The 15733-nt window shown below is 41.9% G+C and overlaps 1 protein-coding gene across 2 annotated transcripts in view; it reads left to right on the top strand.

Moving 5' to 3' along the window:
- tusc3 (tumor suppressor candidate 3) overlaps window positions 1–15733 on the top strand; it is a 142294-nt gene that overhangs the window by 93136 nt on the left and 33425 nt on the right. For both annotated transcript variants that reach the window (XM_083765400.1, XM_083765401.1), the window contains exons 4-6: window positions 4729–4869; window positions 9478–9618; window positions 10324–10413. In XM_083765400.1, coding sequence (XP_083621526.1) covers window positions 4729–4869; window positions 9478–9618; window positions 10324–10413 — 372 coding nt within the window. The remainder of the gene's footprint in view (window positions 1–4728; window positions 4870–9477; window positions 9619–10323; window positions 10414–15733) is intronic.

The following is a 15733-nucleotide window of genomic DNA, read 5'->3' on the forward strand; positions in this document are numbered from 1 at the left end:
TATTCGATTTGGCCACTTTGTGGCATCCCTACAAGTGACTATCTCTCTTCTATACTGGTGTGTGGCGTCTCTTGCGTGATATGATGAAGTGGAACAGTGCCAGTAGCCCGTGCACATTATAGGCATTTTCCCACATTCCAGTTTTCTGACTTTTTATTTGGCTGGGTCTGAGCACTATGTGTGTGGCACTATCCTGGGCTCTACACACCCTCCACCAACCTAGTCCCCATATATGGGGGGACATGTGGAGAGCAACGGACTTGAACTCATGCTTCCTTCATGCCTGAGTGTCCAAGTTGCTCATTTACACCTGCCAGGGGGAGTTTCCCTGGTTGCGCATGGAAGGAACACGTTATTCCAACCAGTTCCTTTCCCCTCCATCAGGCGCCCCGGCTGGCCAGGGGGAGGCAGTTTAGTGACCAGGATTACTGCATGTTTTTTGTGAGGGTACCTACCCTAGGGGACACGGGGAGAACATGCAAACTCCACACAGAAAGACCCTTTCGCCAACCCCGCCTTCGGGTATGGGCACTGATGACGCGGAGGAGGAAACACGCCGCCAGCACCCACAGCGTCCTGAGCGGGAATCGAACCCAGGACCTTCTAGCTGTGAGGCGACAGCACTACCAACTGTGCCACCGTGCCCCTTATTAATGGATCTTCTGAAAGCATTTTTACACTTATCTGTGATGATATAGCTGTGTTCTATCGCATGGTACTTATGACAGCCATGCATTGCCGTCCCTGCTATAGCCACAGAAGTTCCCGTCGTAAGTTTGTCTTCTCTCAGTCCTGACAAAACAGGAAAGGGCGCACACCAGTGTTGGTGAGGTGCTGGCCTAAGGCAGTAAATAAGTAAAAATGAGAAAAAGGCTGCACACACGTAGCCACGATGCTGTATATTTATTATTATCTAACGTTTCGACCTAGGAGGTCTTCTTCAGGGAATGACAATCCCTGCTTTTTTTGCTGTGTATTATTGTGAAGTGCACAAAGACCCTTTGGGGTGATGTTGCACTATAAATACAAATAAACTGAACTGAAACTGAAACTTATGTCACACAAAATGTATCCAAAAGTCAAAGATCCTTTTGTGCACAGTTACATTCTAGGACCTTACCATTGGTACTCCTGAGGAGGACAGAATTAGTTTAGTGTGATTGGGAAGAAATCAAAAATGAAATTCATTTTTTGTTCCACTATATGAATTAAGCCATTTATTATTTTATAAAATGTCAACTATTTGTGTTAACTTTTTTTTGTTTTGTTAGATGATTATGAAAAAACTTTTTTAGGAAAGTTATGGTAGATTTCTTGGGCTTGGGGAAAAAAGGCAATGTTTTGTTGGTCAGAAAACTGAGTTTTTATTTTATTGTATTGAACACCTATGCAATATTGATGCAGTGATTTATATGTTGTGTCCTGTAAGTCCAGGTGGGCCGGGCACTTCTGGTGCATGACTCATAAATAAATAATCTATCTAATAGAAGTCTTTCTAAAAACATAATACAATATAAGAAGTTGGAGGGACCGATGGTTAGTTTAATCTGTATTATGTAGTAGGGGGATCCCTGCTGCATCCACACTTAATGTATCACCTCCCAAGGGGCCATCGGCCTGAAAAACGTTGAAGACTATATGTATATGTTGATGTAAACGGTGGGTTTTATAGCCCTCTCCCAAGGACTTTACAGTGTGCCATTCACACACACTCAGGTTATTTATTTATCTCTCCCTCTCTTGGCATTTATGAGCAGATTTAGATAGACGTCACACTGCTTTCATTGTCTTATTGTTTTCGTTTACTACACGGGGAGTTCACTGGAGAATCACTGTGTGCGTGCGTGCCCATTTCTCACCTATCCATCCAAAGGAGAGAGGTGACTGCTTCACTTTAATGAAGAGAGACAACACAGGAAAAACAGCTGAGTTGCATGTTACGGATGTGGATAATTACCGGGAAAGATGGGTTTTGAGGTTAATTCACCCTTTGTCAAGTCCCGCCCGTGGTTCTGCCCCTCTTCGCACCCATTGGTTGCCGTTTCATGGTTGGACAAAAATCCTCTCTCTCCATCCACTACCATTGAAATAACAGGTTTTTCAGTTGCTTCGTATTGATAATCTGTGCATTAAATTCTTATTTTAAACTTTGTGTCAGTAAAAACTCATAAAAAAAATCACATATTGCATATCATGTTTGTTTTTAGTTTTTTCCAATTTTCCAATTCCAAGTTTAAACATAAACTAGGCGGAACCAGGGCGGAACAAGGCAGAAGAGTCTGCTGGTTAGTCAGTCAGGGACCAATCAGAAGGCTGACAAAGGGTGTGCATGAGAGAGAGAGAGGTGGAGAGTGATGACTGTATATTGGCAAGAAGGAGATATACATTTCAGATTCATGTAGTCTTGAAGTGTGTGTGTGTGTGTGTGTGTGTGTGTGTGTGTGTGTGTGTGTGTGTGTGTGTGTGTGTGTGTGTGTGTGTGTGTGTGTGTGTGTGTGTGTGTGTGTGTGTGTGTGTGCGCGTCTGATTGTTAGACTGTGCGTGTGTGTCAATAAAAGACAGTGAAATGCCCTGAGGCAGAGAGACAGATTACATACAGTAGGAAGGTGGTAACTAACCGTTGAAGTGTGTCTTTTGTGTCCATTCATCATCCCTAATGGCCAGCACTGCACGCACGCACGCCTCCCAGTGGAGAGGAGAACATGTCAGATGACCTCCATGTGGCTGCTGTGTTTACTCCTCCTTATGTATTCCTACTCCCTACCTAGATCCTCCAGAAAAATTCAATAGCTTGTCAATTTTTGCATACCGTACATCACAACTTTTCTTCGCATATTTCGCAACATCACATAAAACCCATCATATTTCACAACTTTTTGCGTATTTTGGACTTTTTCCATCTCGCATATTTTGCAACTTTCTGTATTTTCCACAACTTCACTGCGTAAAATCACGTAAAAACCCTGCATAGTTAATTGCAAATTCAAGGATTTTAGCCTGCCTAGTCAAGGCGTTTTGTGTGCATTTTATCTGGAGGTTTTACCTTACCATACTGCCTACCTCCACTCCTCCTGTTACTGCAGTCCGTCTATTCTACACACTGGCTATTTATGGCCTATGATTTGGTCTTTAGCCATTTGGTCTTTACCCTGCATATTCTGGGGGGAACATCCTTGTCACCATGCATTGTGAGCGGCTAGTTTTGGTGAAGAGATAATTATGGTGTATAGTAGATCAGTGGTTCCCAAAAGAGAAATGCCCAGGATGCAGTGAAACAAGATGTGGCGCTTCTGCTATTTTCACTACTTCTTAAACATTGTTTGTTAAACATTGTTTAAGTATGAGGTTGCCCTCATTTGCATCGAGATAAATCATGTAGTACAATTTCATTTTCACATACATTTTCACACCAATGATTAAAACAAAACGGAAACGTTTCACTAGTGTATGATACAACACACGTTTAAAAGCAGTTGCAGACACTCTTGGGTCTGCAATCAAAGATTTAACGTGTGTTATTGGAGATAACATCTTTAATTCAAGTTGTAGGTCATTCCAAGTGGTTGGGGCATTAAAACAAAATGCTGTTTTCCCCCTGTCTGGTGTTTACTTTGGGGACCTTTAGTGTGAGCCAGTCACTGGAGCGTGAAACCAGCTCTGTTCCTGTAAAAGAAAATGCCAATCTTTCGCCTTATAGTTTACGGTTAGACAATTCCAACCCACTGTTTGTGAAACAGTGGTGTACTGTAGACCACTCCTGGTTCTCAATCTGTGGGCCGGGACCCACTGGTGTGCCGCGAGGATATTGCAAGCGGCTAGAACACAAATAAACGCATGCTTTGACGTTATTATTATTTTTTTTTCTCCTCAAAGCGCCATCCGTTCCCCCCCCCCCCCCCCCCCCAGAAACAAAGATTTGAGTAAAAAAAGAAGTATGAATATATATATTCAAAGAGTTGCGCAACATTTTCACGATTTTTCAAAAACAGCAGATCTACAAGCTCACGGCCGTGCTATGAGCTTGCACATCTGCTATTTTTCAATAGGTAAAGTATAACATAATGCTTAAAACACCAAAAGGGGTTCCCGTCCAGATTGGGTTATACTCGTGGAGAGCCACAAACTCCTGCGTTGCCACTGCACCTCCCATGTGAACGCACACAGGAAAAGCACTCGGTGAGTAAACGGCAGGCAATTTTCGCCTGCTTCAGCTGTGTCAAATCATTGACCAGCCTGCCACGGGTGAACACAATTGTTTCTAGCATCAATGGACTCCCTTGACAGTTTTTTCTTTTTTTTTACCAGTGGATTCTGCAACTATAGGCATATCTACCTAACCTGAACATTTTAACCCAAGACCCAAAAGAGAGATTAGACATTTGCCTGGGACCCGAACTAGTGGAAATACCAGCTATATACAAGTTCACAATCTGCTATTTTCACTACTTTTATTTATTAGTGGGGATTCTTAGATTTATTTTATTCATGAAATAGGTCTACTTTAGAATTGTTTTCAATTGATGAAAAGTTTAATGTATAATTTACATATATATATTTATTCATGTATAGTAGGAAACGAAAAAAAAGCATATTTTCACATAACATGGGTCGCATCTAACAAGGGTCCGGATCCACTGTTTGGGAAACAACAATATGTTGCTCATGCTTGTCGCTCCACCTGTCAGTTTGAAACTAACATGATGTCTGTCTGTCTGTCTGTCTGTCTAGTTGAATATGAACAGTGCTCCCACCTTCATGCATTTCCCGGCTAAGGGGAAGCCGAAGCGGGCTGACACGTTCGACCTGCAAAGGATCGGCTTTGCATCTGAACAACTGGCCAAGTGGATCGCAGACCGCACTGATGTGCAGGTACGTGCACACACAATTGCATGCATGCCATTGCATGTGCATACACACACTCACATACGCACGCACACATGCACCAGCTACCGGGCACAGAAATGAGGCCGTTCACTGGAGCAGTGAATTCCAGGAATTAAATAAACATCCAGCTAACATTCCTGAACTCCAATTCCAGAGGTGTGATACTTTTGAAGTCAAACTGAGCATTAGCATTCAACAGAGCTGCCTGTTGGAGGGAGAACAACACAGAGCACTTAGCCTAAGTGCTAGCTTTCAGACACCTCGATGTGACTTTGGAGGTAAAACATGGAACCAAACAGGAAAAGATAGAGAAGGTGGTTGAATGTTAAGAAAGAAAAAAGAAAAAAAGAGCAAGGACACGCAAGGAACGCAAACACAAAGACAAGCACCGAAGCGCCAGAACAGGAGACTATATAGCCTTCGATTGAGTGCCTCTCGTTGCTGGAATTACAAAGAGAACACGGCAGAAAGCTGAGTATGAATGAGATCAATGGATCTATATCAATCATTAGTTCTATGAGTTCTGTCCCCCATTATGGGCCATAGTATTGAGCGGCCTCTGAAAACACTGGGCCAGACGACTTTGCATGAGGCGCCCGCAATGTCTCTGAAATATGGCAGCCATTACTTACAGTATCTAGAGAAATGTTATGGTATTTTTGCTCTTCGTTTCTTTTAATGGCTTTAACCTCTCTCTCTCTCTCCAATTTACGATTTAGCATGCAGACACTCTTATCCAGAGTGACTTACAATAAGCAAGGCGATCACATACATCAAGTGCAGAGAGACAGTGCTTGGCACAGAGCAAGACTGCTGCTCGCTTAGGGCCCCAACAAAAACGCCACGGCGCACGGGCAGCCTAAAGGAACCTATAGCGCCGCACAGCCCTGTCCTCCAACCTCGATCTGCCCCGCATTACACACGCCAAACATTCTAACAATAATCTTAATTAAATAAATTTGCGTCAAAAACAACTCATCTCAAACAGTGGGTCAAAGAGGTTCTCTCCATGATTCCTCTAGAAAAACTAAGGTACAACCGTAGAGGTTCTAAAGATAGATACATTATGACTTGGACCTTTCATAGAGTTTGTGGAAAGTATACCTTTCACTTAAATACATATTCCCTTGTACAACAGATTGTTACCTTACACCAAATCTGACATTGGGTGACCTCTGGTTAGAGGCCCTCAGTAAGTAGACAGTTGGATATAGAGCAATGTACTGTTTAACTGAATGATGGATACAATGTATTTAACCTAGATACCATACCCTGATGGAAAATGCTGTTTTACTTTTTTCTTTTATTTTTTTCTTTCTTTTTTACTATGTTCATTAGTACTTTCAATACTAGTTTACTAATTACTTTTACTGTATTGTACTGTCTGTCTTTGTCGGATACAGCAAAATGTACATGTATACATGTTTATTCATTGCTGCATCAATTAAAAATAAAATAAAGTGTTAAAATTAAAAATTTAACTCATCTCCCCGTAAATCACGTGTCACCAGTGTCACCAGGCAAATCAACTCGAACCCATACTACAGCTACTCTTGCGTCAGTCGACATAACTTCTTCTTTGGGATAAAAGATGAAGGGAGAAAAGGGCCACACGCACGCATGCACGCACGAAAGGACGCACGCACACACACACACACACACACACACACTGCTACTGTCTGTAGACTAGACCGGTGCGGGGCGCGCGCGCGCGCGCGTGTGTGTGTGTGGCTCTTTTCTCCCTTCATCTTTTATTCATTTCCTCTCATCTCTCTCTTTCTAATGCAACTCAGTACAAAGTGGCTCTATTGGCGTGCCTGCCTGAAAATTGAAACATATCACAATGCTATCACCCCACTATAACAATACGCCACATTGATTCAACTCGTTTGATACGACATAACAGTGCTATGTTAAAATGAATGGATCTACAAGCTTATAACGGCATGTAGCATCACCATGCGACATCTGTAGATCAGATCATATCACACTATAATGAACAGTGCTTTATATTTTTTCCACCCTACTGTATTTACTCATGTCTTTTCCCTCTCATCCTCTCAACATTTTCTGCACCAGGGCCCATTCACTTACTGCACCAGGGCCCATTCACTTACATCATCTCAAAAGCATACGCGGCCCTCCCCTCTGGCACTTAACACGGCAGCCACTCCATCAAGATATATATTATTTTCAAGGTTTTATGGAAAAGACAAACTTTTTACATGATTTTGTACAGTATGTGCAATAAAATCATAGTGTTTTGCCAATTATTTGGGGGCCCACTAGCGTTAGCGGTCCAACAGTGTCACCCGTCCACAGGTTGAGAACCATGGCCCTTGATCAGTGGTTTTCAACCAGTGGTCCTCGAGGGGGTTCCAGGTGGTCCCCAGCTAAAAATATGGATAGTTGGTAACCAAATGGACCCTTATTAGATATTTATCCCTTATATTCCTATATGCATTAATTTATGGGGGAAAAAAACACAAAAATAAAAATATGGAGATAAGAGGTTTCTGCCTGACAGCAACAAAATTTATTACTCTCAGCCAATAGCAACAATGGCAGCAGGCACCATGTATGCCCAATGCCCATCCTGGCATAATCACTGTCACTCACACACACACACACACACACCACACTCACAGACAGACACACACACACACACGCCACACTCACAGACACTAGGTCTCTGTTGGAACATTAACTGTTCTTTTCACTAACAGACCCGACATGGTCACAATTTGGCTTACTAGTTGACTTAAAATAGTCGGGAACACACAGATGTGTGTGTGTGTGTGTGTGTGAAAAAGAGTCGGTGTGCTAGCGTGAAATGATGGACGTAACAAGGCATAACCATCTGTATGTGAGTGCGTCCCAGGAAAATAAATTACTCTGAACTTTGAATCCTTCCACATGGAAACGGTAAAAACAGGGGCTGAGGAAGAGTCAAAATGGTGTATTTTTCAAACAACTACATGCGTTTTCTTAAACAAACAACAAACACTCTCTCTCTCTCTCTCTCTCTCTCTCTCTCTCTCTCTCTCGTGGTGGATAGATAGTTCCTCCGAGTTTGTACACCTTTGTGTCAAACGAGCAAAAAGGCCATGTACAATTCAGCACTGCGTGGGGAAGGTGGGTGGTGGTCTTTGGGTCACCATTCAGCACTGCATGGGGAAGGTGGGTGGTGGTCTTCGGGTCGTGAGGTCAAACACTACATATCTTCACGAACAAAGGGAGCCTATACCAACGCACCTCAAGCCTGAAACGGCTGATCCGGTGCTTCACAGGTACAAGGACATAAGTTGCAGAAGGAGAAGAGACTGGAGCAGCACGGACATTTAGAGCCTTTTTTAAGTACAAAAACGACTACATATCTTCCTTCTGATCAACATCTTGCTTCTCGCCTGAGCTTTTATCTTCTGCCGTTATTTCCATTTACTTCCTACTGACTTCTGACTTAGGCTCATTTCTATGTGATTTTTTTCTGTGTGTGTATTTTTTCCTCCGTGTTTTATCACCTTGAATCTCCATTCGAGGTGTTCCCAAACCTTTTCAGCTCAAGACTCAGGAGAGAAAAATATATGCAAATGTATATATAATATATAAATAAATGCAATTGCGCGTCAATCTCCATTGATTATCCCACTTATTAAACGGCTACTAAAGATATTAATACATTGACCCACAAGTAACTCACCCACCCTCAGTGGGAAGAAAGAACTGGCAACCTCCCACCAGCTACAACGATGGAGTTAAAGGCTAGTGAGGCACTACCCCCTGGAGCAGACTCAACCTACGCAGTGTGGAAATGCTTAAATAGATTAAGATCTGGTGTTGGGCGAGCAAAAGTCACTCTTGCAAAATGGGGACTTTCAAATGACGAGGACATTGTGTGTGACTGTGGCACTGAGCCGCAGACCATGCAGCACCTCCTCACATGCCCCCTGCTGGAACATCCCTGCACAGCATCGGACTTGGCAGAGTTTAATGAGAAGGGACACCAATGTGTTCAGCTGTGGCTGAACCGGATCTAGCCAAGTGTTGTAACTGACTGTCTTGTGGACACGACAAGAAGAAGAAGAACAAAACAAAGGATTTAATTGCTTACAGTAATAAAAGCATTCCATAAATGTTATGCCACCCGTGTGAAGTGAGGGGCGCTCTTATCATCTTTTTTCGGCCAATCACAATTTACGTCCTCACCTTCGTCTTCAGTCTTTGTGTTACCCAATGTTTGTGTTTACACAAACACTCAAAATGTTATTTTCATTCTGAATGTCAGATCCGGGTCTTCCGTCCTCCTAACTACTTCATTGTGAATGTCAGATCCGGGTCTTCCGTCCTCCTAACTACTTCATTCTGAATGTCAGATCCGGGTCTTCCGTCCTCCTAACTACTTCATTGTGAATGTCAGATCCGGGTCTTCCGTCCTCCTAACTACTTCATTGTGAATGTCAGATCCGGGTCTTCCGTCCTCCTAACTACTTCATTGTGAATGTCAGATCCGGGTGTTCCGTCCTCCTAACTACTTCATTGTGAATGTCAGATCCGGGTGTTCCGTCCTCCTAACTACTTCATTGTGAATGTCAGATCCGGGTGTTCCGTCCTCCTAACTACTCGGGGACCATAGCTCTGGCTCTGCTGGTGTCCCTGGTGGGAGGCCTGCTGTACCTGAGGAGGAACAACCTGGAGTTCATCTACAACAAGACTGGATGGGCCATGGCTGCACTGGTAGGACACGCACACACATGTACAATATGTACGTACACACGCACACACGCGCACACACACACAATATGCACGTGCACATGCACGCACGTATGTACGCAGGACTGGAACAAGTACTCACGTTTCTTACTTAGCCCATTAAGACATGAGGCCAATAATACAAATGCCTTCTAAATCGGTAGTTTTCACACTTTCAAGATTTCAATAGGTTAAATAAAAGTATCAATGCCGCAATGTAGGAATAGCCTACTTTGTTAAATAAACAAAAGCCTGGTTTTCAAATTTTACTTGAGTAAAAGTACAAATGTATCGTTTTATACACACACACTGAGCTTATAGAACATTTTAATTTAGATTTTTGACTTCGTTGAAACATGAAACATTAACATCCATTTCCTCACACCACATCATAGGCCACTATGAAGTCTAATATACTATAGTATGAAATATTAAATATGTTTAATATTTATGGATGTTATAAGGGCTTAATGGAAACTATAGCTCTCCGTCAGTCATTTATATTCAAATAAGCTTCATTGGCACTACAGTGGAAATGTAATTATGTGTTCTTAAAGCTTCGATCCGGGACCTATTTTGAGATTAGTTTCACATTGTATTTACTGTTTAATTTACATATTATTTCATCTGCGTGCACCTTCCTTTATACCTCTCTTTCTCTCTGTCTCTCCCTCTATCTCTCTCTCTCAGTGTGTGGTGTTTGCTATGACGTCAGGTCAGATGTGGAACCACATCAGAGGTCCTCCGTACGCCCACAAGAACCCCCAGAACGGACAAGTGGTAGGTCTCTCTCTCGCTATCGCTCTCGCTCTCGCTCTCGCTCTCGCTCTCGCTCTCGCTCTCTCAAATCAAATATACTTTATTGGCATGACAAGCATTCTTATTGCCAAAACATTACAGTATGAATGATACAAATATAGTATGAAACAAAATAATATGAATGCTCCGTCAGATTAGCTTTATTATTGATATGAAACCGGATCGCTGATTTCTATTTTTTCATTATTATTTTGGCGTGGCCTTTCCTTCTTTAGCGATCCTAGACCGGGTTGCGCAACCACGCTGCCGTCTGCGTCCCATTATACAGGCTGACTAAAAAGCTGAATCTATGGAGCTCTCCGTGGTTTGGATAAAACACACAATGTCGGAGGTCTTTGCTGATTATCCGGTGGTCTAGATGGAAACATTGGCGCTTTCTAGAGCAAGGATGGCTATAGTTTAGCTCGCTAGCGTTGATGCTATTTATTAGCATAAAAAGACGCCCACATCATCCGTTCTGTCCAGCAGGTGGCAGCAGGTTAATTGTAGTATAGTGTTCACCCATTGTAACTGATACATATTTTTCTGCCAACCTGGAACATTCGGCATTCTCACCTAATCAGTAGGGGATTGCCTGGATAGAGTCAAACTGTATCCTTGTTTTTGTTATTTCTGTGAATGTAGGTATTCTTCTCTAATGTGTTTATATTTGTCACATGCAGTGAAGTGGAGCTCTGTCTCCACCACTCCTTGACTGCAGTGAGAACACAGCCTGTCCTCTCTGGGCAGCCAGGTTTGTCTATATCTGTCTTTCTCGATGGCCAGGCTGTGCTCGCTGAGTCTGTACATCGTTAAGGTTTTTCTCACTTTGTTATCAGTAACCGTGCTCAAATATTCTGCCACACTGTATTGTCTATTTATTGTCTCTCTCTCAATTTTCTCTCAATTTTGGCTTGAGAAAACATACATTTACATTGCCAAAGTAAAAGTGGAAAACATTTAAAAGTATGTACAATTACATATTAATGGAAATTAAAGAAATAGTGTAAACAGAGATGTGTATTGTAACTTAGTGAAGACTATCTTACAGTAGAATTAGCGAGGCTAACCAGTGAATAAAACCTGCAGGGAAAACGTGCATTCTCAGAAAAACTTCCGGAACAGATGAGGAAAGTGTGAAGAGTTGGAATGGCACATCGGTGTATACAGTATTTCTGTGTACCGAGGTCATTTTGTGTAAACAGGGCAGGGATACAGGGTTCTATTCCATTAGACATCCTTCACAAATGGTGCTGCTGTGTTTGCTCATTGTTGACCACCTTCACATTGTTGATGTCGGGTAGTATAGAAACCTTGTCCAAAACTGTTACTTTTCAGGACATGTAAAGAGAAATATGTGCTCCAATGGATCCAATGTAGTTACAGGATCATGCACAAGTTCATGTTAATACTTTTCATTGGTTCAATATTTATAAAATGGAAGGAGGTAGGACTCGCACACCATTCTTTCGGTAATGGAATACTTTATTGAAAAGAAAACAACATTTCGATCTCAATGGATTCTCGTCAGTCAATATATAATTCAATATTTATAAAACACTCTTGTACAAAGTACGTATGAACAGTCTGTTATTCATAACAATAGTCTATTATTCATAACACTGGTCTGTTGTTCATATAGTCTGTTGTTCGTAACAATAGACTGTTGTTGCGACCACAGGTCGCATTTACTATAAAAATGTGCACTTCCCGTCAGTTAGTTAATTAATTAGTCCGTCACCCCCCTCGTTACATCACGTTAGGGGTTCTCAATGTTTTTGGCTGGGGACCCCCGGAAATGCTTTGGCCCCCACCCTGAAACCAGATTTAATCATTAAGGAAAGTTTATGCATGTACTATTGTGTACTACAGTATGTAATCTCTTAATTTCCATTTCCCAGCCATTCAGTTGCACAAATATACATATATATTTATTTTTATATTTTTGAAAATAATTTGGGGACCCCCAAAATAATTTGGCAACCCACGAGTTGAGAACCCCTGGTCTACTATACATGTGGGGAGATCTGCCCTCATACAGTAAGAATAACAATACCGGGAACACACAGATGTCCCTATTTTGGGGCAGAATATTTATTATTATTATAAAGTTTTGTATTTTATGTACATTCTTTATGTGTTTTATTGAAAATTAGCAGATGGGCAGCCATTTTAGGCAGTCAGATGGGTAGGCTGTGAAGGCTTTCGATATTTTGAACACATTCCGTGCTTTATAGTCTAAATTCTAAAATAACATGTCACGCATGTAACTGTAGCTGCTGTCCATGGTGCTGAAGTATCTGTAGTTGCTGTCCATGGTGCTGAAGTAACTGTGGCTGCTGTCCATGGTGCTGAAGTAACTGTAGCTGCTGTCCATGGTGCTGAAGTAAATGTAGCTGCTGTCCATGGTGCTGAAGTAACTAGCTGCTGTCCATGGTGCTGAAGTAACTGTAGTTGTTGTCCATGGTGCTGAAGTAACTAGCTGCTGTCCATGGTTCTGAAGTAACTGTGGCTGCTGTCCATGGTGCTGCAGTAACTGTCCTAGCTTGTATGTATGTATGTAACCGTGTAGCTGCCAGTGTTAACACAACACTATACCCCATCTTGTTTCTTCGGTTTCACTTGCTTTTCCTTCATCCCTCTGTTCTCTCTCTCTCTCTCTCTCTCTCTCTCTCTCTCTCTCTCTCTCTCTCTCTCTCTCTCCCCCGTTCTTTCTGATCTTAGATTTCTCAGATGTATCTCTCATCTTGAAGAAAGGTCACATGAAAACAAAAACATGCACGCACGCACATGCACACAAATACATAATGCACAGACAGTTTAGACAAGACATGTTTGTACTAATAAGGAAGTGGACCCACTCATACACACGCGCGTGCACACACACAGTGTCTTGTGTTGCAGAATAGTTTTGCCCGTCATCATTTAAGTTTGTTCACCCAAGTGTGAAATTAAAAAAGGAGATAAAGAGAGAGAGAGAGCGCGCGTTGGGAGGGAAGATGAGATGAGAGTGAACGAGGGATGAAGGAGTGAGTGATGGACAGAAGGGAGGATTGGAGCCGAGGATTTTGAAGAGGTGAAACACGCTCACCTTTTCTGGACACGCTCACTTGATTGTCTCGACACTGTAAGGGAAAAGGAAATGTATTTTTCTTTTTTTCTATCTGACAAGCATTTATAGACTCTCACACGCATGCGCACGCACGCTCGCACGCACGCACACGAAGAGTAGGAAAACAACAATCTGAATCAGAATCGCTCTCTCTCTCGCTCTCTCTCGCTCTCTCTCTCTCACCCTCCCTCAGACAGTGTAGCTCAGTGTTAAGGAATGAGTGTGTCCAGTTAGAGTATAGAGAGAAGGATTTGTCAACTGACAGATGGTGCAGGCGAGCAGATGGAATTGTCTCCCTGTGTGGCCTCCTCTTACTCTGTCTCTCTCTGACACACACACACACACACCAAGCCAAGGTTAACATTGAACAACCCCAATAGAAGACATTACCCACGATGCATTGTATTTGTTTTAAATGGATACTTTGCTCGTAAAGGTTTTTTTTACTTCACTTCATCTACGAAGAAACAACACTCCATCCAATTAGCTGTAGTTCCACCCAGACCATAGCAAATTAAAGCATAATTATCCTATACACTCATTTCCAACGCGGCTGGCGATGTGAGACGAGACAAAGTTGGAGAAAGAAATAACACCCTAACAAAAGAAAATCCATACTTGTCACTATCGCAATATTCTTTTTCATAATAACTGCATGGATCTTCCAGGTCCTCCCTATTGATACGTACAGTTTCGTGGCAGTTTTCTCTGGCAGTTAATGTATCACTTGATGCATTATCCTTACGGGACTTCTCAATGTGGGGTCTGGACCCCGTTCAGGGGTGGGTGGGGGGGGGGGGGGGGGTCAATAAGATCACTTGTTGGCGGGAGCTATTTTCTGGGAAACTGCTCCTTTGAATGCGGATCATGCTCGTGTTTTTAAGTGCTTACGGTCATTCCAGGTGGTCCCCAGGTGGTTGTTATGTCCCCACCAAAGAGGTCCAGGTGTTATTTTGTGCAAAAGCGCATTATTGGCTATTTCCCCTCTACCATAAGCCCTCAATGAATCAAATTGCATTGAATTGAATGGGGCATTGGAGTGTTGTGCTAATTTGCTTATTTCCATCACTCAAAAATATATATTTGTTGTATATATCCTCTTCATAATGTAAATAGTCTCCAAAGTGGCACACTTTACTTTAGCAAATTAGCACAAAAACCCAACCCCATTGAGGGCTTATATTAGTGGAAATAGCCAATAATGCACTTTTGCACAAAATAGCACCTTGACCACTTTGGTGGGGACGTAACAACTACACATAAAGGTAAGAAAGCCTTCTAGCATGGAATTCTCCTTTAAATGAACGCTGCCTATTTCACAGTGTCCCAGAAATAGGAATCATAACGCATGGGTTGTCTGTGGAGTGATGCATAAGACTTGCATAAGATGCAAAGACATAAAAACTTTTTTTTTTTTCATTTTTGTATACTTTCCAAGTGAAATAAACACATTTACCGTGCCGAGTGGAAAGTGAGGAATGTGGATACAGTATCGGTCTCATTTGTTCTCTGTAGTGTGACTGTGAACCCATTTGCAAGCTAACCACGCGTCTCAAAGCAAAGGCAGCCGGGAGCAAAGATGAGAGCGGACTCAGTTACAGCATATCGTTGCTGTCTGGCAAAAACATCTTAGCTCCATATTCAAACTTTTTTTGTTGTTTTTTTGTAAATGAAGGCCTTACTGAATTTGAATCCTATTTGTTTTATGTGTTTAATTCGCAATTTTTTAATAACTTAAAAGAAATGGCGGCTTTGCCTCGGTGTCCCCAAATTATTTTCAAAAAAATTAAAAATATACAATTATTGAACTGAATGTCTGGGAAATGGAAATTAAGAGATTTCATACTGTAGTACACATAGTACATGCATAAACTTTCCTTAATGATTATACCTGGTCTCAGTATTCATTTATGATATATTTTCTCTATTATTAAAACTCTTTCAGCACCACCTGGTGGTCACCAGTTTAGGCTCTGAGTGCCAATTCTCCCATTATAAAGCAAGAAAGAATTTGTAATTATATTATGCATGTAATGTGCATGTCATCACCTGTACACCAGATTAGAGGAATTTTCAAAATATGGATAAAAAATATATATATACTGTATATTTTTTTTAAGAATACGTCTTCCCAAGGGAAGACGTCTTGACGCCCGTGGCATCCATTACAAAGACGTCAAGTAGACGTCT

This window comes from Protomyctophum parallelum, assembly GCF_964188405.1.
Source record: "Protomyctophum parallelum genome assembly, chromosome: 5".
Lineage (NCBI taxonomy): Eukaryota > Metazoa > Chordata > Actinopteri > Myctophiformes > Myctophidae > Protomyctophum > Protomyctophum parallelum.